The 24851-nt window shown below is 42.7% G+C and overlaps 4 protein-coding genes across 4 annotated transcripts; 2 read left to right on the forward strand and 2 right to left on the reverse strand.

Annotated features, from left to right (window-relative positions):
- The first annotated feature begins 7225 nt into the window (after positions 1-7225).
- On the forward strand, positions 7226-8334 carry LOC103992135 (VQ motif-containing protein 20). The gene has a single exon (XM_009411732.3). The coding sequence runs from the start codon at positions 7363-7365 to the stop codon at positions 8002-8004; it is 642 nt and encodes a 213-aa protein (XP_009410007.1). The 5' UTR covers positions 7226-7362; the 3' UTR covers positions 8005-8334.
- A 526-nt stretch (positions 8335-8860) lies between these two features.
- Positions 8861-11092, reverse strand: LOC135628655 (endonuclease 2-like). Its single transcript, XM_065135460.1, has 8 exons — positions 10941-11092; positions 10688-10859; positions 10041-10142; positions 9831-9970; positions 9645-9737; positions 9508-9578; positions 9334-9407; positions 8861-9230 (listed from the first exon to the last, which is right to left on the reverse strand). Exons 1-8 carry the CDS (start codon positions 11049-11051, stop codon positions 9073-9075), a joined length of 921 nt encoding a protein of 306 aa, XP_064991532.1. The 5' UTR covers positions 11052-11092; the 3' UTR covers positions 8861-9072.
- Positions 11093-14470: 3378 nt separating this feature from the next.
- LOC135628831 (transcription factor bHLH75-like) lies at positions 14471-16890 on the reverse strand. Its single transcript, XM_065135760.1, has 6 exons — positions 16131-16890; positions 15930-16049; positions 15708-15773; positions 15571-15639; positions 15391-15468; positions 14471-14894 (listed from the first exon to the last, which is right to left on the reverse strand). The coding sequence occupies exons 1-6, from the start codon at positions 16521-16523 to the stop codon at positions 14796-14798; spliced, it is 825 nt and encodes a 274-aa protein (XP_064991832.1). The 5' UTR covers positions 16524-16890; the 3' UTR covers positions 14471-14795.
- A 3294-nt stretch (positions 16891-20184) lies between these two features.
- Positions 20185-21498, forward strand: LOC135628150 (transcription factor MYB2-like). The gene is made up of 3 exons (XM_065134630.1): positions 20185-20510; positions 20578-20707; positions 20827-21498. Exons 1-3 carry the CDS (start codon positions 20366-20368, stop codon positions 21431-21433), a joined length of 882 nt encoding a protein of 293 aa, XP_064990702.1. The 5' UTR covers positions 20185-20365; the 3' UTR covers positions 21434-21498.
- Positions 21499-24851: the final 3353 nt, after the last annotated feature.

Consider the following 24851-nt stretch of genomic DNA (forward strand, 5'->3'; position numbering starts at 1 on the left):
CTACCGGATAGCAGATAGGAAATCTCTCTATTCCGTTGAGGGAAATTCTATTCTATTAAAGAAAATCTTCTCTCCTAATCTGTATAAATAAGAGATGAACATGATAATATATTAAGCTAAAGCTTCTTCAATATAATCTTCTTCTTTCTATTTCATTTCTATCATGGTATCAGAGCAGGTGAGACGAGCGAGCCTCCACAGCCATCGAAGCATGCCATTCATCACATCTCTTGCCTCTGCAAAGCAGAGAAGGGGGGGGAACTCTTTTCCACCGAACTTGCTTTCCCGTCGGACTCCCCTCTCCGTCCATTGTATGGCTGTCCACTATACGACGCGTGACGCCTTCACCTCTGCTGTAGCTGCCTTCACCTCTACTGTAGCTGCCTTCACCTCTGCTATAGCTTTCTCCTCTGCTGTAGCTTCCTCTGTTGTAGCTTTCTCCTCTGTTGTAGCATCACTGTAACATCGTTACAGCTTCCTCCTCTACTGTAACTTCTTCTCTGCTGCAGCTGTCGTCGTTGTCGTCGCAGTTGCAGCCGTCGTCGTCGTCATCGCCGTCGCAGCTGCAGCCGTCGTCGTCGCAGCTACAACCGTCGCCATCACCGTCGCAGCCGCAACAATAGTAGTAATGATCTGCTCTTGCCCTACTCATGAAGCCTCTGGGTCGTAAACTGTTTGCTTTGCATCAATCCAAGATTGGTATCCTCGGCAAGAGCACCATCTTGCAAGGACATGATAGTAGATAAGATTTTCTCAACTATATGAGAAAATCTCTCTACTTTGCTGAGAGATTTACTCTATTCTGTTGAGGAAAATTCTTCATTCTAATTTGTATTAATAGGAGAGGGACATGTTAATGTATTCAAGCTAATGCTTCTTCAATAAAGTTTCTTCAATATAATCTTCTTCTTTCTATTTCATTTCTATCATCACCGATGTCGTCGACGCCCCTTGAGATGCTCGTGTAGGAGGAGGCAACACAACTAGCCACCTCTTAGTTGGCTGCCAACATCACTTGTCGCCCCCTTGACGACTCTATGCCTCTTCGCTTACTATTGATGTTTGCTCCATTGTTTGCATCTACAGCTCCCTTGCCTTTTCCTTCGTGAACCTCCATCGTATTAATGCTTACTCTTTTCCTTGGTCTCCTTCACAGCCCCTTTCAAAGAAGCCTCCAATGTTAGGGGGTCTCGAGGCAATTAGGCTCTGGTGACCACCTAAACAACTGGCCCACTAGTTGTCGCTTCTACTAATGGCCCTTGTGAGGCCATTCGTTCCTCGTGGTTATCACTAGTGTATGTTCATTACCCATATTCACATAGGGATATTTTAGAAACATCAAAATATTTTTAAAATAAAGTTGTAAATAATAAAAAGTCATTGCAAAATCTCTATAAATATCTAAAAACATATGGGTTGAAACCCTTCACTCCTGCATTCGATCTCGAGGCCTTTGCATATGTTGTATATATATTAACAGCCTTCAACCAAGATCTGGCTCTGCAAAGGTGTTGCCATTTACAGTGACTGTGCCTGTGTGAGAGGTTATTGTTGTTGTTGTTGTTGTTGTTGTTGTGGTGTGTGAGAGGCTCTTAATAAGCTATATATATATATATATATATATATATATATATATATATATATATATATATATATATATCCATCGTCGTTTTACATCCATCCATTTACCAAAGCTACTCGGAGACAAAGCAGAGGCACAAAATATGTGAATTCCGACACCGATTTCACCTCATGTCTCCCCTTTCCATGACAATGGCGATCGTAAAGGAACTCATGAAAGCTGGGAACGACCAATTTAACATCGGAATCCATAGCTGGATCAGTCCATGGAGAAAAGGAAACCACCGACTAGCCATGTTCCATGGCTGCAGCTAGCTCCGCTTCCTTGCATCTTTCGTAGTTACCAGTGGCCCCTCATGTTGTCCCTGACAACTTGTGCTACCACTCCATCCATTTGCGATGTGTTCGCCAGAGGAACTCCGAAGCACGTGAACTTGGCAGTCGCTGAGACATAATGCTGGTGGCGCCACCTCGCTGTTGGGACACGCCCATTATCGCAGTCTCGGATGTAGGGGATTGTGTGTGACGAGATGGAAGGGCCAATGCATGAACAAAACGGCGGTGGTTGTGGCGATTGTGTTGGTGGAATGTGGAAAACTGGTAGAAATTGCTCGCAGATATTGTCGCCTCCGTGCTGGAAATCTCCCAGAGGTATAGTCTGCGAGACTCCATAACTAGCATCGCTCAAGCTGTTGCCCAGAGGAAAACGACAACAGGATCAATGAAGCAATTTAGATTCATTCACAATAAGAATGAATAGGTAGATAATTCGCCTAATGGTGATCTCATTTCATACCCCATGTGACCGGCGGCGGCGGCGACCAGACCTTCATTGCTGAACACGAGTTGGCGAGCACGAATCAGCGTTTCGACTTCCCTCTCTACTTAAAATCAAGAATAGAAGTACGATATGCGGCATTAGCTAAATGAAGATGACGATAAACTAAACATGACAGGCTACGTATCATATTCAGTGAAGGGAATTCGATCGATTAGCCTAATAAGCTTATAGCGCAACTTCATGCCTTGTCGATGCCGGTTCATATGGCCACCCAATGCTTGAGATTTGCAGAACTTGAGCGAGCAAAACCGGCACTCGTATACCTTATAAGACTCATCCTTTCCTCCATTCTTCTTCTTCTTAAACCCTGCGAAATTAATATTTCATATGCATTTCAGTTTTGAGTAATGCTTCTTCTTCTAAAAACCTACTGTCGATGGCCGTGGAAGGGGAGCTTCCGTCAAACGCTTCCTTCCCATGTTCCTCCGGGAAGTTGTTGAGGTCCAAGGAGTTCACCTCTGTTCTCCTGCAACCAGAAAACAGAATTAAGGAATGCAGCGAAGTCGTCAACTATGCTCCTCAAAGAAGGAAGGAAGAGGCGTACATGTAAGTGAAGCCCAAGGAGGAAACAACCGAACAAAGAAATCCAGCAACAGAAGGTAAAAAGGAGATGGTGAAAGTAATGGCGATGCAAAAGCAAGTTACCTCTCTACTTCGACACCGCAGGCACTCACTATAGCTAGGCAAAGCAGTGGTCTTAAAACGAGGGCATCGAGAGACACTGGAAAGTTCTGTATCAGTTTCATCGCTGCACAGCCGTCGCTTTCTCTTTCTTCTCTCTCTTCCTTTGGTTTCTGTGACTATTAGAAGAATAGGGGGTGTTGGCTATGTGGGATCATGTCATTTTTCACTTGTCTCTTGGATGAGACAACGATGTCTCTAGAGGGACGTAGCCTTTGCTGCTGCTTCTCCCCACTCAAAACCCTACTCTACTCACCTCTCACAGCTGCTTCACACATATCTTTGTCCTCATCAGTGACTGATCGATCAGGTGAGCACCCTGCATGAACAAACACCTACCTTTGTTTCCATTTCTGGACAAATGCACCTCTTCCAAAAAGTGACGCTTGTTATTCAGTTAAGAATCTACAGTCTCTGATATAGGTGACGGCCATATATCATATTGGATACTCATCCTATACCTCCCCTTTATCTGAGAATTAGAATCCTTTATCTCATTTTCATTCTTATTCTTAATCATCTATTGGTATGATCAAATTAACTTTTAGTTCAGATAAAAAAAAACATGAGGTGGAGTAGTTTTGACGGATTTTCCGTAACATTTGTTTCTTTAATGAAGAAAAAAAAAAAGGCAATGATAGATCAAATCATTCATACGGTCTTCGTTACAGAAATACTAGTTGTTAGTAAAGCTATATATGTCGATGCAAATTAGCACTAGTCATGTTGCATCAGTGGTTGAAACGAGGAAAGCTTCCCAGTTTAACTTTGGTAATTGATGGAGTAAAACATCAGAAATCACTCAGCAGGTGTGCGATGGAAATGCTCGCTACTAACCGAGGAACACAAAAGTTCGCTTGCGTTCTTCCTCCTAGTTAATATGATCCCCGAGCTACAGAGGTTCAATGTTCTACAAAATCTATCACAGACATTGGTTATGCTTGCACGCATCACATATATATGGAGAGATTGACCTCTATATACGTAAGATGTAGCTAGCCAGACTTCGTCTGGTAAATCCATGGGAACAACCTTCATTGCTTCATTGAATTACTGATAAAACCAGAGGCATCTTGGTTGCAAGTGAGCGTGCATGCAGGAATAAGATACCGTATTCTCTTTTAATTCCCGGCAACCTTACGGTAATAGTGAACGGAGAAGCAAGACGATATAGAGAGAAGTGGCTCCTGCGTGACGCGACAGTATGTGATGGACAATGTTGCTGCTGCCACATGCATCGCTGACAGTTGTGGAGTTGGATGATGCTTTCGGCTGGGATATTAATGTCACCGCGAAGGGGGCTTTTACTGTGACCATACCACACGTGATTTGACATCTTCCCTTCTGCGTCTTCACTTTGTCTCACATTGCCAGACGCTCGTCAAGCACCTGCAGCTGCACCTCGGTAACAATCCCGGCTCTCTGTCATGCTGTGTCGTCCCAACGTCGTTTGATTTCCCTTCTTTTTGACACCACGCATGCAGTACAAATAAACCTCCACATTAATCCAATTTAATAACTATTCGGTGCGACCTGGAAACAGTAGGTCATGTACTGCACCGACTTCATATCTACAATGCCTGCCTTCGTTTGTGTCTGTATTTGCTGATGAGCTGTTCTGATAGCACCTGTCGTTTTCCACCCATAGCCAATCTTCACCTCACTGTCTCATTAGGGTTGGATAAGAGACAATGGCGTTTCAGCAGCAGAAGCTTTGCTGTCAAAAAGAAGGATCATGGAGTTACCCGTTGGCCGATAGAGAGGGAGGTATGATTGGCCAATCCAGTGAAAGCTGCATGTCGTTTGTCCTGTTCGATGAATTAATTCGAGATCACAGAAAGGTCATCTGACGCCACTCAGTATTTCCATATCAAGTGGTGATAGATAGATACACAGTTGCAATAACCACTTATGTATGGAGAGGACGAATGTCCACGGACAAAGCACAGATTCCCTTATGCTGCCACATCTTTTCTTCCCTCTCCTCCAAACCGGAGTCTCTTTTCCTTCGGTCTACGATGAACCTAATCACGTACTATTAATCGTCATCTTCTTCCTTCTTGATCCAAAGATGCTTCATCTTTTAGGTGAGCTCAGCTCACGAGGTAAACGACAACGTAGAGTAGGTTACCGTCCAGTGCTGTATGGGGTACGTCAGTATCACCAGCTGTCTTGTCTGTAAGTGTGTGTCGATTACGGCTGCCGGTCTGAGTTATATGGATCGACGTCGTCTTCCCACAGCCCACATATAAATCTTCGTCCAAACACTGAATCAGAACCAAGACTCCAAGAATCAGTGGGTCGATTGTGGTTCTATCTCATTCGATCTTAATCATGTATGACTTGATGTGGATATCTATCAATAGTCCATCCATCCGACATCAAGCAATGTGGTTGATACGACGAGGGTGGCAGAGTCAACACCTCCATAGAAATTTTGCTGCAGAGAGTTTGTAGATGTGAGATAAGAGTCAGAGAAAAGGCTGAGATAGTGGCTGTAATGGTCGGGAGCTTTAGTCCTTTTGGACTGCAGGGGCTCTCAAGTCGCCATCCATGTGGATATCATGACCTGTGGAAGGCTGATGGGGGAGGCTGCACATGGGGGCCACCATGGCCAGGCAAGATCTAGCAACAGAAGCTCCACTGGATGTACGAGATCTTTTGGTGCGGCTCTGCAGATTCCACCAATATTATTGTAAGCAGCTAAGACCATATTATATACGTGCCGTGCCAATTGGGCTTAACCAAAATTAGGCCCACACTTTTAGGACCGGATCCAATTGAGAAAAATGGACCGAGTTCTGTCTGTTCAAAAGTCCAACATGCAACCTTACGGACACGAGAGTAATTATCAATTTGTCAGTGATACGAAGTCATCTCATCGCTGTGCCAACATGCAAAGGACGTTTGGCATGCGATGCGCTCACGCACTTGGGGGAAAACAAGAAAAGAGATGTGCACGTACACGTAGTCGAGAAGATAGACCATTGACTAAGGCGGAGTCAACATTTTGCCACAAGAAGAAGACGTAAACGAAATCGTGTGGTCCGTATTGAATACAGATAAAGGATCAAACTTTAAATTACGTTCTCCATCATGCATCAATCACCACGGGACGAACGAGATGAAGCAACATGTCATACATGACGATCCCGTTGACTTCCACCATTGACGGCGCCTGCAATTGTTACCACGGCCATGGCTTGACATGTTTGATTAGCTTTTTGAACCTCTTCGTTTCCCACCGTAATGATCAATATAACTCAAACCACCCTATAAGATAAAAAGGGCTATTAGAACTCCCGTTTGGAAGTCAGACCGACGCGACAGTCCAAAGTGACCTGCGACAAAGTAACAATGCCATGGCACGAGTGTTCGTTAATTGGACTGTAGTGTGTGACGATTATTATAAGTCCATCGCTTTCGAAAGTACCAAGAAAGAGCACGGCTAATATACATCAATTAATTGAGATATATAGTAATGACATGCAGCAGCAATTGGATCACGGTGGTCGGACTAATGCGGCGTTTGATCCATTCAACATCCATCTCTCCTACCAACGCCCGGTGTTAATTAATGTCAAGTGTTATTATATTGCGGAGAACGTTTATTGACTAATGTTAAGTTCAACTGGGAAACCTTGCACTGGTCTTCCGGCGACGTTCAAAACATATACAATGGTTCCAGGAAGGAAGAAGCTGCATCTGTGCACGTGTGTTGGATTTATATTGGGTGCATGCACGTGCAACCCGAATCCGATATATCTGGATCCAATATCTGATGTCATCAACCAACCTGCCCATCAATCTCTCTTTCTCCTTCCCTCAAACACACACAACGAACACATCGACTACTGCCCACATGCAAATGCAAAGATGTTGTACGTGATCCGAACTCCCTCCCCTAATAACAAGGCTCCAAATCCATAACCCACCACCCTTCTCTCTCCGCCATCCCCTCTCAACTCAACATGTACCCTTCACCCCAACTTCCTCCCCTGTTTTCCCTGCATTCCTCTCCCACCCCACCATTAATAATTTCTCCTCCTTTCCTTTTGTCTGCGGTCAACATGGCTGGCGCCACCCTCCCTCCTTTCCTATATATATATAAGCACATATATACGTTTGCCTCCCCACCGAACACCAACAAAGCAAGCCAAGCCTCTCCAGAACGAGAACAAAGATCGACATCTCTTCCTTAGTCCGTCCGTCCTTCAATCATCCATCCCTCCCTCCTCTTCCTCTTCCTACAATTCAGCATGAGTCCCTCGTCCAGAGAGATCCATGGCTCCCGCCCCGCCCCTCTGAAGATCCACAAGGATTCTCACCTCATCCACAAGGCTTCCTCCTCCTCCTCATCTTCCTCCACCACCACCAACGCCTCCTCTCAGCAGCAGCAGCGCCACCGCCCCGTCATCATCTACACCCACTCGCCCAAGGTCATCCACACGCAGGCCCACGACTTCATGGCGCTCGTCCAGAAACTCACCGGCCTCTCCCGTTCCACCAACGACGACATCTCGTCCTCCCTCCCACCTGCACCCCCCGCGGCCAACGCTTCGCGTCTGCACAAGGACAGCAACCGGGCTGCTGTCTCCGCTTCCGACGACTCATCCTCCTCCTCCGAGAATAGCAGCTTGGGGGGCGATGTGCATGTCACCTGCTCATCATTGACTTCCGTCGGTGCGATTTCTCCGATCGCCTTCGAACCGTTGCCGCCACCGAATCCCTTTTTCTCAGAGATCCCAATGTTCACTCCCACCTCTGAGGATTTCATCTGCTCATCGATGCCATTCTACAGATATCCGGATTCGTCCATGCTCTCGCCTTCCATCCACAATATGGGCAGCGCCATCTCGCCTCCCTACACGGATGCGATGAAGACGTACCACGAGTACTAACACCTTGGGTATGCCAATAAGGAGCGCCGAACACATGATAGATGGCCAATAATTCTTCTCGATCGACATATCTTTTCTTTTTCTGCTTTTTGTTGGTTGATTCGTCCAGCTCAGGCAGCTGATTAAGCTTGCCGAGTGTTTCCAATAAGATTCGATTAATTCTTTGCTACGTTAGGAGAGGAGAGGAATGAGGAATCAGGCTCTGTTTTCATTGGATACTGATGTTTAGTTGCATGCCAAGATCTTTTAATTTATTATGTTGTGAATCGCCTGTAATCATGCGCTTAAATTGTTTCTTTAGTTTCATGCTCGATCATGATTGAGTTGCACTATACATCAATCTGCTTAAAACATTACACGATCGAAAGATTCTGCTTAAGCAGAACTATATATGCAGCAACGATCAATACACTCGCATGTTTTCTGTTCTTTTGTTGTCTACGAGCGCGAAATTTCCAACTGTCTTCCTGCTCTTCTTTTGGTTTTCCGGTGGATTCTAAAGCTAGTTAGATTACGTTCCACCTCTGAAATCCACCCAGTGAAAAGTAGATTAGCTGCTCCATAATAAACTTCAAAGGCTCTGACATAAACAAAGGAGCCGTCGTCAAACTTGTTTTCTACCAAAAGAGTTCATTGCAATCTTCAACGGCGTTCTTCACAAAGGCATTTATATACAACAATCCCAGAGCAGATTACTTGGTCTTCATGAATGCAGGACTTTGTTGGCAGTTCTTTGTTAAGATTATATTGTTCTCAATATAATCGTTCGATGTGGAACTATTAGTTCTCGCTCTCTTTCCAATCTTCATATTGCATATGAATATTCTGAAATCTATGATGTGAATTTTCTGAAAAATAAAAATGCCATGATTCCGACGCTTAATCAGAAAAGAGTTGATACAGATGCAGAATTCAACTAATTTAGCATCTTCTACATTATTTCAAGAGAATCCAATACTTGGCTCCTATTATTGATATCAAGTTTGAATCTTCGTGGGATCAACGAACGATGGTAATGATCTGAAACCTGCTGAGTTATAAGAGGATGAATGGCGTCTAAGCAGCTAGTCATATCGCATGGGCTTCATCTACACTCTGCACCACGAGCTGTAGAACTTCCTCCTCTTCTGTTTTACGGAAAACACGGTTGAGTAGTGATGCCAACCTCACACCAGCTTGTGCTATTCTTTTCTCCACCACAGGAAGCCGAGAAAAGAAGTAATCATCTGCAGCCCACAAACGATCGATTACGAGAGCTAATCGCCTTAAAATATATCTGCTTAGTTTCGATTCCAATACCCCGTTTGCAGTAATGCCCAGTTGGCTTACCTCCTAAAGTGGAATCTTGCTCGACATCCTTATAAGCATAGTCACAAGCTAATCTTATGCTCTCGGAGGCGTACCTGAAAAGCTTGCAGCCGTTATACATACATCATACAAAGAATGCCATCATTGCTTCCAAATGTAACGATAAGATATCATGCTATGTCAATTTCGTCTCACTTGTCAGCGCAAGTCATCGACGTTGTTGCACTGCATCGCTTCCATCCACTGACTTCATCAGACCATTCATTCTGGAAAACAAAATCATGTTTTAAAGTGCTGTTGGAGAAAGGTAAGCTGGGAACTGATGAACTTACAGTGATGTTCATCTCGATGGCCTCGATCATGCTACCCAGATCATTGTCGTAGAAGTCACGCATGGCAGTCTCTATTATGTTAACGTCCCACACCTTGCCATGTACAACCAAAAAATCATGTCAACATCTGGGCAACCATTATAAGGTTCAAAAGCTTCGGGTTCTCCGATGTGGAAGTTACTCAACATGATGAAGGTTGCTTTTTCTTCGGTACCAGTGGACGATTATGGTATTACCACCCGCATCCTCCGCGAATCCTACATGGAGTGGTTGATGTACGTCTCCCACGAAATGTGCGAGGAACATGAGACTCTCTGTCAGGTTATCTGATCCATAGAAACCAAACATTGTTGTTAGGTTGCAGAGGACATAAACAGTATGGCAGACTGTTCTTACATCCACTCGATGCATCGCCATAGCTCAAAAGCTGCGTAGTGTAGTTGTTAATTGCTCCAACCACGCACATGTCCTGCACACCTTTTGGATTGTGGCAATCCCCTGCACGAGTGCCGGCACGATCAGGCAAAAAGGGAGATGCAAACTAAGGTGTTAGATCGCTTCGACGAAGCAGACTTTAAGGTCTTGGGGAGTTCCCTAATCCCTGAGAAAAGGCATGTTGACATGGATGTGCTTTTGAATGTCTTGCACGCAACTCTATCATGCAAATCCCGTGTCAGCAACAACAACAGCAATTGCCTCGAGGACAATTTAGGAACCCAAATTGGTCCAGTCTTCTTCTCCGACCCTTAGTAAATCTCCCATGTTCATCGTTGAGTAGATAAGTCAACAGGAGGTTTAGCCTTCCCTCTAAATTTTGACCGAGAAGAACTGATTCGGTGCAGAGCAGAGCAGAGACCATGTTCGGTCTCTGATCAGCTCTAATGGCATGTATGATGTCTAACATGAGCTACCGTGATAAGCAATTCCTTAGTCAATACAGCATCAAGGAAAAAACTAGCTTATTGTATCTGAATTCTTTCAGAATTTTCCTTCTCTGGAAATAAATAAGATGGGATTGCGGGTAGGAAGGCTGCTAATGTTACTTGAATACTCGAAGTTGCAGACTCCTGGAGTATTGGCATAATGGAGCGGGCTCGACCATCGGTACCGGAACCGCACCTCATCCGCCCACGAGCACACTGCCGCCAGATCCCCTCCGGCAGACTCCGGCAGAAGGTCTAACACCGCTGCTGACGCTTTCTTCGTGAGATATTTCTGTCACAATACAAGATTTCTTTGATCTGTGGTTTATGAACTCAAGAGATCAGTAAAAATCAATGTAAGATTTCATGTCACCTCTGCTATTTTGCAGACCATGTAGTGCCCCTCCTTCCCCCAGGCCTGCGCGGTTGGAGCTCCTGCTACTAGCAGAAGAAAGAAGACGCGGAGGAAGAGTAAGAAACCCATCTTTCTTTCTTCTGCACGTCTCCCGCTTCGGTTTCCCTTCCCCCCCACCCCTCTTTCTCTCTCTCTCTATATATATACATACACACATGTATATTGGCTTCACGATGGAAGCAACCATCGGTAAACACCCCATGAAGTTGAAGTGTAGGGGAGATTCACATATCCTATGCTAAAAAATAACTTCGATTCACATGATCATGGCAAGAGATCTGCTGATAGTATTCCCATGATTTAATGGACTTTGGACATCGCTTCTAAGATAAGACAGACAAAAGAGCCGCAGAGTGATGCATCTGTTGTGGTCGTGAAGTTTGGATAAGATAATAACTGGTGCAATCGCTTATTACTGATACCAGTCTTCACCATGTTAGGTTTTGACAATTCCATGCTTTGCCTTCGGCTTCCATTAAAAAGATTTATGGTGAAAAGGAAATGCTACCTACCATAAACTCTCTTATGAACGTATGAATCAGATCTTGCAAGAAACTTGAGTAGTGTAGTATAGTCTTTCTGTAGTATCGTGATCTGTGCACACGTTGTTGTCTTGCTGGTGAGAGGATAGTAAAAGACCCTTCGTGTTGCACATGTTATGGTATGGTTCTGTTCCCCAGCTAATTAGTCACATTTGAGACAGCTCTACTGGGATCAATGCTAAAAGGGAGGATCACCTAATCAGAAGCCAAAATGTCAACATGTGTGGCACATGCTTAGTTCAGAGCAGCATTTCCTCCTCAACCAGGAGTTGAATGCAGGAAAGGGACCCTCGAGAACTTGGATGTGGATGGAGCATATACTTTGGCATCCCAAAACACACCTCCATCCGAAGATTTGAATCTACAACCCAAAGTTTTTTATGATCGTTGTAAATAAAATATATTATTACTTGTTTTCGTCTCCACATAAACTCTGTCTAAGAAGAAAACAGAAATAAATTATGATTTGAACTTACAAGATCCGACACAAGAATAACATATCGATATCTTTCGATAAACTATCGAGATTTTTATTGACTATGTTAAATAAAAAAAAAAGGCTGACACCTTCTAATAAACATAGTAATAATTAACTATTGGTAGAACGTGCACCTCGGCATCTCTTGATTTAACTAATAGATTATTCAAGTCATACTACTTGTCAAGATAATCCCCAACCCAAAGAAACGAAAATAATTTGTAATGATAGCGTTGGGAAGTGAGCTATGTATTATGGGCTGTCTCAGCTGCAGAGCCCATCTGCTGTCGTTATATGGATCATTTCCTGGAATTCCATTGCCCGAAGCTCTTCGCAGCACTTCCGATTTGAGATCGCCATTATCTTGTTATGTACGTGTCCACATACATGCATCGGTGCTTAGTATGGATCAAACGTTAAAGAAACGTTATCTCAATCTCGCCCACTGTCAACCCTGAAGTGTGAGCAGCAACCTTTGAGCAGGAAGGCTCTGTGCTTCCCACCATCTCGGAGCCCACGTGAGGATGTTCATGTACCGAGTTGATTAGGGTTTTTGAGTCATACAGGGTCCATCGACCACTTTACTCTTGAGGAAGACTCCATGACCACTCACCTGCAACCTCCCATCAGGCATCAAAGAGCTCTCCACATTCTGGTGCCTCTGAACTTGGCCATATTACATCCTCAATCTCTCTCTATCTCTGCCGAACTCTGCAAAAGCCAAATCCTGCTCATTTCTAATGATCTCAACCTATATAGCTAATGTGGACCATAGCTGCCCTTCCTCGGTTCATGCATGCCACCTTACAAAGGGATGTAAAATGGTTTAGAAGGCCTAAACAAAAGGAGATTATGACTCGTCTCTATCCCTCCCCATAGCGCGGCTCGGAGGGCTCCTCACCACGCATAACTCATTCGCCTGAAGGACCACAGAACGTTGTCCCCTCCCAAAGGAAACCGACCTTTTTCTCAACACCCAAGTGCAACGCATTTGGCTAACTCTCTAACCCCTCTTTCAATTCTCCATCCGCTCGATGGATCGCATCCACTACCCAAAATTTCTTTTCCACCATCTCCATTGCTTGGCATCAGCCGATTCGTAGATGTCGTTCTCGCAGTCCGCAGTCATCTCGCTGGACCATGCAAAACTACAGGCCGCGACTACGACGGTTTTGGAGTGTTCTTCTGTGGAGAGGATGAAGCATCGGTTAATTAATATAGTTTGAAATTTCAGTAGATGCGGATGAAGCAGACAAAAGCAAGCGCCGAATGTTCACATATTCCCATCTGGTCTCAAGATATTTCTCCTTCTCGTAACAAAGGTTTTGCAGGTTTCAACCAACGATTATCATCCGCCAACTAAGATAGCTAATTCTTATCTCCACAGCTAGCTATAATGGAGAACAAACAAATGTGTCGTCGCCATCAAGAATGAAGATAGCAGAGCTGGGGAAGCTGCATGGTAATTGGTATGCCTCTCCCTGAGGAGTGGTCAGGAGGGATCTACTTATGATGCCAAGCATATGAGAGAGAGAGAGAGAGAGTCCTTATATATTGCTACAGTGATGGAGTGTTGTGGTGTGATTGAAATCTCAAAAACCCATCACCTTTGCTTTTTTCTGAAAAAAAAATAAAAAAACTTTATTGATGAAATATGGTGTACAATTATCTGTTCTGATATCAATTCCTGCAATTTGGCATGATAATCAAACCGTTCAATACAAATTACTATACCTAATATGAATTGGGTTTTCGTCTCATCCATGGCTTTTGGATGTTCGATGTCACAATTTCTAGATGTTGCTTTCACAGTCGTCGGCCGTCGCTGGCTGCGATCACGATCGCTTTGGACTTACCTTTGACAGAAATGTTTAATTAGATGTGGTTTCATCGATACCTCTGTGTATAACAGACAAGTATTTCGTCTTCTGTGCACCGAATTGTTCGCATGTTTGCATTAGAGTCCCAATCAATTTTACTTGAGATCATGGCCATGTCCTACCCAACATGGCCATGCACGCCATCCATGTCCAATTGCCAATTGATGGCCGTCATCACCTTTGCTAACGCTGGATAGGATAGCCACCTTAACAAGAAGGAATGTATTGCTTTCAAGCAATTATGTCACTTTGTTTCTTGCTAAACTATGATTACTACATTAACATGTGAGTCAACGATATGGATAGTCCAATGCTCATGACGCCATCCCTTACGTATTGTGTGCATCGAGGATTGGGTTTCTCTCCGGTACGCCTCTATCACCAGCACCGGTAGTGGCACCATCTTCACATCTTTGTCGTCCATGACACATCTCAATCGTCGGTGTGAGCGGCATACGTTTGTCACCAGCACTGTTTGACCTGCTTGTATATCGGATTAACCATTCAATGAGTAGAAGCAGCTTTCTCCGAGGCTGTATGGAACGATTTGACGGCTCAGAGTCGATGGCAGAACGTAAAACGGGAGAGGAAAATAACAATAGGAGTCCAATATATTACTATGTGACGATGACAATACATGGAACCGACAAAGAGGTTGAATACAATCATACATGACCAAATGAAAAGGAACAGATGGGTCTGTGTGTGTGTGTGTGAGAGAGAGAGAGAGAGAGAGAGAGAGAGAGATTTTTGCTAAGGCCCACACATGTGCGAAGGAAAGCAAATAGCTCGTATGCACGTGAGCCATGCATGGGTGCCGGGAAACAGACTTCTTGAGCTGAGGTTGGGAGAGGAAGCGAGAGTGCAATGTATGTGGTCAGAGACATGGAAGTGCCAAGAGCCGAAAGCCGAGTCAAAAGGAGGGCATCGATATTGAGTGGACGCTGGTGCAATCCCCATGTCCCTTTCTCTGCGCTCTCTCTGCCTCTTCCCCCTCGTATGCTCCATCCACCTGCAAGAACATGAGAAACACAGTTCATCATCCCATCAATCATCGACTTCGTTTCATGTCATCGTATGTGCATCTACAGCCTGTTGCTTGTCCCACTTGCATCCTCCACTCATCTTCTCTCTACAACTTTTGACTCGAAGATACAAGAAAGAGTCAGAAAGCTTGGTTGAAATCTGTGTGCTTGTGGGAGGCCACAAACGAGTTGTGTTGCATCATCCATTCAGCTTCAGGTATATGTAAATATATGCATCCCGACCATTCTTTAGTATTATCGATCACCTTGTTTAATGTCAGAGGTAGTTAAACTTCTTTCACATAGGTTCCCGACATAGTTGAAGATTGACAAGACTGTTAGAATCTCGTCCTCTCCAACCATCCTAGCTAGATTGTATGTGTGCCACGTCTCCTAAAGTAGAACAGTCTTTTGACTATTCTATTAGCTTGGACAGCATAACATGTGGTGGGTAAAACTCTTGAGTTCTCTCTGGAGGTTCACCTGAGTTATTGCGATGGCTTCCACACCCAAGCTGTAGTCGTAAAAGGAGCTCGCAGCCGAAAGTTTCATTGAAAGAAACTGCGTCAGCATCAAAAATTAGATGTCTACATGCGTAGAGTGAACAGAATAGATATGAGAACAACATTTTGAGAAGTGGCGAATGAATGAATGGCTTCTTACCTCAACTTGGTTCTGCAGTGACTGCACATAGTTGATTATCTCATCCAGCATCCCTGCCATACCCATCGTCTGCAAAAAGAACACATGGAGTTGCTTCAGAAAATTGAAGGTGGAATCACCAAAGCTTTAGCAACTACCTTGTAGCATCCAGGAACAAGGTCTTGTAAACATCTCATTCTTTCATTGATCTTCCTCCTCCTCACCTGAAGTCATGTCAGTATATATGATCATGAGCTCATCAAAGCGTTGCATGCTAATTAATCTGGTCTTGTATCAGCAACAGGCTATCAACAAGGAAAAGTTACACTATCTAAAAGCTAGCATGAGTCGTTGTCACAAAATGAAAGGTATGTGCTTACCCTCTCAGCTAGGCTGTGGCTGTCAGTGGCTTGGCCTCTTCTTGCCCTCACATGAACTACCTCCTTTGGCTTCCCTGCTTCCTTCGAATTGCTTTTGCGTCTTCTCCTACTCTCGGAGCCCTGAAAGGAAAACGAGACAACATGAGCTCCCAACAATTAACTCGCAAGGACTTTGTCAAGAGAGAGTACAACTGTACGTACGTTCTTTTTCTCGGTGTTAACTGCTGACGATCCAATCACCGAGTAGACCTCTGAAAAGTTGTGGGAACTCGAATTCGATTCCGCGATCATCTTCCTTTTCCTGCCTCCATGACTCTGCTCTCCAACAGATCCCGCAGGCTGCGACTCCGCAATGGGTTTTTGGCGTTCTGCAGGCGGACCGGTCAAGTCATCGATAAATGGAATCGAGAACTCGGACTGATGAGGCAAGTAGTACTCGTCGGAGTAATCCATCAATCCCATGCTCGGGCTGTGCATAGCCGAGCCATTGAGCTCCGCGAGCTGCCTCATCAGCTCCAAGTTGGTATCCATCTCCATGAAAGGAAGAGAGGGCTTAAGACACTCAAATCTCTCCGCGTCCGCGAACTCCCCCATGGATGCAGAACGGACGACCCCAACGGTACCAAAGAAGACTGCGAGGATAAGTATAGGAGGGAGGGAAGGGCGGGGATCCTCGGAGGCCTCCTATATAACCTGGTTTCTGAACGTGTATGAATTAGCTGCGCTGCAGTAGTCGCCAATGCAAAAGCAGGGCACGTGGCACATCCAGTTTCGGTCGCTGATGTTCTTGTGGCTTCTCCTCGCAGACTGTACCCACAATTATTGGATTCGTGTGCTAGAAAATTTTACGACGATGAGGAGCAGTTGATCACAGGACAGTGGTAGCTGGATGCCACAGTGGAAAGTGGAGGTGGAGCGGACGGCGTGAGACTTCCCAACAGTACGAAGGATGTCTATGGGGCTCCATAATCTAAAACCCGTCCCTTATCTTGGATGTTGATCCTCATTTTGGACCATGCATTGTCAGCTCAGATATGAATCCCAGTTTTACTTCCAATATCGTCTAAAGATCAAACTAGAGTTCGAAGCTGCGGTGAATCAATCTGTGGCAGAATCTAAAGGTTCTACGTACTTCTAATTGGCACCAGTATTACAATCACGTTCTTCTTCTGTAATGCCTCAACTTAGTCAGGTTGGTAGAAAATACTGTGATATATATAATCAGTCAACGGTGAGTCTTACTGAGAAAGATTTGGAGAAGTCCACATTAGTTACTCTTCATTATTATACAGAGAGATGCAATAGGAAATTGACCCCGAAACTAGAACTTTCTTATCAGTCAAACTCCCCACATAAATTACAGGCCCACCTCACAATAATCCCATCGTTGTACACCAACTGCTACCAACTATACTTGTTTTAGCCGCAAAGCTTATCCATTCTAATATGGTGATGAATCCGCCCACGGGTACATCCTCCTGCACATCAGATTCGTGGGGGATAGCATCACACAACCCTGAAACATTTCGAGCATTTTGCCTCGATGTTATGGTGCATGGAAAATGATAGCTGGACAGAGAACTATCATCCGAATACTCGTACGTACACATGATGAAGTACGAGGCCTGGGTATCGGAAGGTGCATATTTACATACAGCATTGAGTTATCGAGCATAGTAAAGAGAGAGACTTCTTTTGGCTCGTTCCACATAAAGAGAGAGGGTGGGGCAATCGGCACTTTCTGCAAGACATGGCTCTGGTTTTGCAGTTAGGGAGATATCTGCATCACGCAATCAAAGCGGTCCTTCAGAGATAAGAACTAGGTTTGGTGTGATCAGTAAAACCTTTGAATTGAAGTTTACCCACTGCATTTATATCTTGTGCATCTCTCCATAACCATCGAAGAGATCGAGCTCTTTAATGGTTATGGGAAGTACCTGCAGCGTTCTTCTCTCTGCTGCCTTTGCTTTGCAATTCTGGTCATAAGATGAAATCTAAATTAGGTTCTGATGGTCCTCGCTGAGATAATTTCTTGACTTATTCTGCCTTCCCTTTTCCTCCTCCCATTAGCTTTGAGTTCATGTCCACTATCTACATACGATCTCTAACTCCCTCGAGCCTGATGATGCAGAGCAGTCACCGGAGCGGGAGAAGAAAGGAGACAGACCATATGTAAATATATCAGATGATATGCAGGCGATTGCTTAATTGAGGCCTAAGCCATAGTTAGGCTCGGCCCATTCCATAGACGACGATTCCCTATGGTGTTAAGCTATAGATATCCCATTTGACTTCAACCAGCTGGTTTAGCCTTCATCTACAGAATCCACAATGAACATCTGACAAAAAAGGAGAAGACGTGATGCCATTCTCCTCCATCATCTTTCTTTATCTTGTCCTTTATGAACAGAAGAGGTATTATCTTCACTATTATGGGTGTCGTCACCATCAGCCAATCCTGAAGTCAGTTGAAACAATCACAAGTATCATGTGGATCATGGACTTCCTAGTCGGTAATACTTCTCTCTCTCTCTCTCTCTCTCTCTCTCTCTCTCTCTCTCTCTCTCTTTTTCTTGTTATGATGGAGACTTCCAAATGATACATTTAAAACATCGAATTGCTGTGTGAATTCGTGCATGCCAAGGAATTGCAGAGGTAACAGGAAGTGCTCGGAATTTGCTGTTCTTCTTGTTTAGGTAGCCGAAGACTTTAATCATTGTTTACACAATCAATAGAGCTATCTTCGAATAGATTTGAATAACCATGCTTGTAATCTAACATCTCTTAGATTAAACAACACATGATCCACCTACTTCCTACAATCATACGCTACTAAAGCAGGGCATGCCAAACCAACAAAGTAGCACAATGCAGGCTTTATATTTAGCAGCAATCGTCATCTAGATATGCTGATTTCTCCAAGACTACTGCTGTTGACAGTATTCTCACTTAAAGAAGAATAATTTTGTACAATGATCCAGCTATAAAAGCACCATTTGGTGATTAATTTAGTGTTCCTGGTGGAGTTGGCCAAAGTGATGCTGCCATTTCTTATCCCTCTTCTTATCCTCATTTCAATCTTTGGCATCACTGGATGACTGACATGACTCTTGAGATTGGACTGATGGGAGAGTGAGAAGTTCCAACCGGGAAGCACGTCAAGCGTTGTCACCACCTGCCGACCAGGTTGTGCTTAGGATTTCATCCAGTTGAGCACAACCAAGCGAATGAAATCAGATAAATCAGATAAATGGACCACACAGTCTCTCCTTCTCCGCTTGTTTCATCCGAGGAGTTCACCAACGAGCTCCAATTGCAAGTCCATCAGAATCTGAGGAGTTCACCATGGATTGTCCTGCCAGAATCTGCTGCAGGGCTTCACATTACTGTCTGGCAATGGGACATACCTTACATATGATTGATCCGATACTGCTCCATCCTTCTCAACCATTGCTTTGGGTATAACAAGCGTAAGATGCTTGTGGGATTGTTAAGGATATATCGTCTCCAAGGAAATTTCTCACAAAGAAATCCAGCGGGAATAAGATGCTCTGTGCTGTCTCGACATGTATCATGTTATGTCTGCAATATACAGGTATTTGATGGCAGTAAATCTTACAATGATGATTTACAATTGAGGTGGCAATCACCTTAGATGATCGACAATGCTTTTGTCATTTAGTATGGAATTAGACAATACCTTAGCCAACTTGGGTTTGCAGAGCTTTAACAAAGCTTTCTTGTAGGCTTTAGTACATGCAATCATCATTTTGTGGAGTCCTTCACTTAGCCTTAAGCTTTCTAGGCTTTGAAATGGAATTGTGGTCCATGAAAAGCTTTATATATATATATATATATATATATACTGTGCTACTCACAGCCTACACATCTGCTTTAGTTTCTTGCATATTGGTTATGATATCAGCAAGCACTTACAAACTGATATGATAAGAAGGCTAATCGAAGCACCAGTACTGCATGTGCAGGAAAAGATGTTCCCGTCATCGAGGTTTAATGAGAACTGAGTTCGAAGGGAACATGTTCTTATAATTCCAGCATCTTGAACGCCGCCGCCGCTTAACGTCTTCTTCCTCCAAGAAATCTGAACTCAACAGTGTCACGCCTTGCAGAGAACTTGTTTGGTGAAACACGTTTCCACATGATAGAATCTAGAAAAAGTTGCCAATCCCCCGAAGAAACTTGAATCGCTTTGTCTATATTCCTCCACCTCCTGTTTTTTCAACCAAGATTTTGACTCGGAGCATCAGAATTCCTTTTAAGATTTGCCACGAGTCAAAAAAAGCAAGCCACGTCCGAATGAGGCCTACGAATCACTGCTAGTCTTTGGGCCCCTTGGAGTGGTCTATAAATCTTGGGAACTCGGCTCTCTTGCTCTTCCATGTAGCCTCTGCAAGAATCCCTCGTCGAGAGCAAGAATGTCTGGGAAAAGGGGATCATCCAACAAACATGAGGACATGAAGCTAAGGAGAGGTCCCTGGACTCTGGAGGAGGACACTCTCCTCGTCCACTACATTGCCTTTCACGGCGAAGGTCGCTGGAACCTGCTCGCTAGGTGCTCAGGTAATCGATCATCATCTCACCTACCTTTCATGATCTATCTATGACTAACCTTCTGCTGATCGTATAGGCTTGAAGAGAACCGGCAAGAGCTGTCGTTTGAGGTGGTTGAACTACTTAAAGCCCGATATAAAGCGAGGCAATCTCTCTCCCGAGGAGCAGCTCCTGATCCTCGAACTCCAGTCCAAGTGGGGGAACAGGTAATCATCGAGGCTCTAAGCCTCAGGTATTTTTTTACAGTCTAACCGGCAATCAACATGGCATCAGATCCAACTACGTTGTTGTAGCTTTCCTTTACTCTCATGATGTTTACATGTAGGTGGTCACGGATTGCACAATACTTACCAGGGAGAACCGACAACGAGATAAAGAACTACTGGAGGACGCAGACGCAGAAGCAAGCAAGGCAGCTCAAGATCGACGCCAACAGCACCGTGTTTCGTGATGCAGTTCGATGCTACTGGACGCCGAGGTTGCTGGAGCAGACGATCTCTCCTCAGCCCGCGCAAACTCCGCATGCCGACACGGCCGCCACGGCGATCGACCATCCTCCCCGAGACCTCGTCCAAGAGTTGTTCCGACCCAGCACGCATTGCCGATTCGAGAGTCGCGGCTCGTACGAGCTATCAGGAGCAGAGGTTCGCAACCCGAGCACCTCATCAGCCCAAGTCTCAGGCTTGCCGGAATCCTCGTGGAAGCCGGTGGACGAGCTCAGTGGCATCGAGTTCAGTCCATTCCACAGTGGCAGCTCCGACGACAACGCCCACAGCTTAGGAGCCTGCCGCCTACCTCCCATGACGGCATCGGCAGATAGCTATGCAACATCCGGTTGCACGACTACTTACAATAATTGCATGAACAGCGTGGGAGACAGCTTGTGGAGCATGGATGAACTGTATGGAATGCTGAATACGTGGATGGGGTAGAATCTATTAATCCTTTTGGTCACGACTCCCATAGATATATGTGGGTTAAGGTTCCTCATGTTTTTCTCTTTCTTTCATTTGGGGCCTCGAATAAGACTTCACATCTTCTTCTTCAAACTGCTTTTGGCCGAAAGAAGCAGATGATGGGATATCGAGTGGGGTACAGAAAGGCATCGATGATGGAATTGTTGACTTGAGTTCACAACACAGCAACCATGGATGGAAAGTGTGGCATGCAGCTTCTTCTTACATAACACAATAATAATTAGGATTAAGATTGATTTTAGCCCATTTAATTTAATTTTGATATCATTTAAATTTTTATGATTTACTTATGTCTTAAATAATTCTTATATTTTTAAAAATATAACATATAAATCCCTTTCGTCAAATCTGAGTTAACAAACGTTAGATATAATGATATGTTAATTGACTCATAATAAACTATTAACATAATGATATGTATAATTAATTTTTTTTTAAAAAAAAATTATTTTAACCTCTGGTTTTAGTCATGAACGACTTAATCCCTTATGGTTTTATTTGTATATAAAATAATTAATATATTTTTTTAAAAAAATAAGCATATAAGCCCCTCCCGTTAAAATATACTTATGTTATGTATATAATAATATAGCATGCAATCTTATAATAAATCATTAATATAATGAGATATAATTTAAGTTAAAAAAAAACTATTTTGTCGAAGAAGATGAAATAATGGAGGTCATAGCGATAGACGAAGATGGAGAAACAGAGTTACGAGAGATTGGAGGCGGAGATAAGGGAGAGCTAAACCATCACTTTGTAGGCATGATGGGTAGGGGCACTAGAGAGAACGAAGTGGGAGAGGATGGAGACGAAGATGCCTAGAAGGAGGAAGAGAGACTAGAAGACCATTGCATGCCTAACATCAAATTAGTCGACGCACATCCCGCGAGGTAGGATCGGAAGGTCTTGAGCTTATTGTTAGTATGGGAGAGGCTATGTGCGTATGACGCCTTGCTAGGTAGTATGACTCAGTGTTGTTGCTTGTGGTTACTTCCATGACGATGCCTATTCTGCCCATTGATGGTAGTCTTAATTTTTTAATTTAAATTATATATTATTATATTCATGATTTATTATGAGTTAGCATATTACGTCAATCAATTCTAACATTTCTTAACTCAGACTTGACATGAGGGGTTTATATGCTATGTTTTGATAAATGTAGAGATTATTTTAGATACGAGCAAAATCATAAGGGTTTAAGTGGTTCATGACGAAAACCACTAAAATAAATTTTTTAAATTACACATGTTATTATATTAATAGTCTATTATGAGTCAGTATATCAAATAAGTAACTTTCTCTATTAACTCAAACTTGACGAGATAAACTTATATGTTATGTTTTAAAAATATAAAGATTATTTTAGATAAACTTAAATAATTTATTATCAAATTTAAGAGGTTGAAATGGCCTTAATTATTATTGTCAAGTTGTTCCCTACGTATAAAGTGTAAAGGACAGTCGAGTTGGCAACTACAGGAATTTCTTTTGGAAGCGTCTTTACATGATTGGATGGCATCATTGGCGTGACACAGGGAAAGAATGGTGGGTCAGACGCAATGAGGGGTGAGAGGGGTTTGATGCCCTCATCATCTCTATGAGGTGTGATGGGTGACTCCGACGAACGAATTGGGTCTTTCTTTTGTAAAGAGCAGCGAATACTGGTCGCACATCTTAACGTATCGCAAGGGTTATAATTATCATCGGCCATGGAAATAACTATGAATCCTATTCTCACATTGTCTTTTCCTCTTTCTTTAAGACTAGTATTGCACCAAAGTCTTTCATCTATTCTCTCGGCGGTCCATCTCGAAGAAGCACTACATAGATAGATGATGTGTCTTGTCGTGTCAGAAACTATTGTCAATTCTATATTATGCAATTGATCCAAAGATAATTGTTTCTTTCAGAGTGAATTCGTACCGACTGAAAAATCCTACAAAATTATACTATGGTCATATCTAAATATTTAAATTTGATAAAAAATTTTCGATGTTTAAGTTAATTTTTTTTTAAAATAAACTTAGTTTCAAGAGTAAAAATGAGTATATGTTTAAGTGGACATGATAACATCATAATCATGATAGTCAGGCTTTAATAAATATTAGAGTTGAATAGATTGATTGATTAGTTACGATTTGAATAGATATTATACGTAATGTTTAATTACATATTATCTCTTATATTTGGATCGTATTAACATCATAAATTTTATACTTAATAAATTTATATTGAGATCCCTATAATTCTGAAAGTGAAATAAATAATTCTATTTGACCTACTGTCGTTAGTTATATCGATAGAAAACACAAGGTAAAAAGATTTTTTTAACATCTTTTCTAGTGCAATGTTGCAATTATATAATTTTTCTATCACTTTCAATGTCATGCATTATGTTTTTCATCAGTACAATTAACAGTGTTAAAATAAATAAGATTATTTTATTTTATTTTTAAAACTATATAAATTCTTTAAATACGAGGATCATATATTAATGAGTCCAAGTATAATAAAAATATATATAATTAGCCTTCTATAAATTAATAAGCCAAAAGTATGCATAATATATTAGAATAGATAATGTTGTTGCACTTGCTTAGGATGGCATGACAAAAAGTGGCCGACGATCTAAAACGAGGCGCAAATCAAAGCAAAGATGATAAGATTCAACGAAATTATCTCCCTCGGTCCTTCCACGGTACATTTGCGGGTCCCACTCGAACCTAAATCAAGAAGTTTGAAGGATGTAACCAATCTCAATTTGCAAATGGCGACTCTAATGACACGTGGGAAAAATGCGAAGATCGAGGAGTGAGATGATATGACGTGACATGAAATAGGCAGCCAATCAATCGGGATGACTTGAGGTGCCCAAAACTTTGGTCATTGTTTAGTTCCTTTAGCCACCTCTTCTCTTGGACAATAAGCGTCACGTTAACGATGTTGACGTACCAAAATTTGCCTACATTAATTCATTTTAGTATTTATCCTTCTATATATATATATATATATATATATGTATAATACTCTTTATAAAACCCATTAGGATGGTAATAATTTTAAAGGTATTATTATTATTATTATTTTTAAATTATAACTTTGTTTTAGTTCAAAATAAAATACATTGTTAATTATTTAACTAATTTTATATATTACATTAAAATTTACAAGAATATATAATTAAAAATTGAATAATAATGAGGTCGGAGTTAATATATATCGAATCTAACCTTAATTCAATCCAAAAACATAGCCCAATCTATATCACTCAATTCTTTCGATTATTAGAAATACTGGCTGAATGGCATCGCTTTTCTCATTTCATTTCAGGATATTTCCTCGATGCTGCTCATGATGACTTTGT

The sequence above is a fragment of the Musa acuminata genome, chromosome BXJ3-1 (genome assembly GCF_036884655.1).
Source record: "Musa acuminata AAA Group cultivar baxijiao chromosome BXJ3-1, Cavendish_Baxijiao_AAA, whole genome shotgun sequence".
Taxonomy (NCBI): domain Eukaryota; kingdom Viridiplantae; phylum Streptophyta; class Magnoliopsida; order Zingiberales; family Musaceae; genus Musa; species Musa acuminata.

Bases quoted from the DNA above. Each gene is read 5' to 3' on its own strand.
- LOC103992135 (XM_009411732.3), top strand. From the start codon at position 7,363: ATGAGTCCCTCGTCCAGAGAGATCCATGGCTCCCGCCCCGCCCCTCTG.
- LOC135628655 (XM_065135460.1), bottom strand. From the start codon at position 11,051: ATGGGTTTCTTACTCTTCCTCCGCGTCTTCTTTCTTCTGCTAGTAGCA. The intron at 10,860-10,940 runs GTGACATGAAAT...GTATTGTGACAG, and splicing joins TGGTCTGCAAAATAGCAGAG to AAATATCTCACGAAGAAAGC. The intron at 10,143-10,687 runs GTAACATTAGCA...GCACTCGTGCAG, and splicing joins CTGCAACTTCGAGTATTCAA to GGGATTGCCACAATCCAAAA.
- LOC135628831 (XM_065135760.1), bottom strand. From the start codon at position 16,523: ATGGGGGAGTTCGCGGACGCGGAGAGATTTGAGTGTCTTAAGCCCTCT. The intron at 16,050-16,130 runs GTACGTACAGTT...TTTTCCTTTCAG, and splicing joins TTAACACCGAGAAAAAGAAC to GGCTCCGAGAGTAGGAGAAG. The intron at 14,895-15,390 runs GTGAACCTCCAG...ATGTTCTTGCAG, and splicing joins AAGCCATCGCAATAACTCAG to GTGGATGGAGCATACGAGGG.
- LOC135628150 (XM_065134630.1), top strand. From the start codon at position 20,366: ATGTCTGGGAAAAGGGGATCATCCAACAAACATGAGGACATGAAGCTA. The intron at 20,511-20,577 runs GTAATCGATCAT...CTGATCGTATAG, and splicing joins CCTGCTCGCTAGGTGCTCAG to GCTTGAAGAGAACCGGCAAG. The intron at 20,708-20,826 runs GTAATCATCGAG...GTTTACATGTAG, and splicing joins CAGTCCAAGTGGGGGAACAG to GTGGTCACGGATTGCACAAT.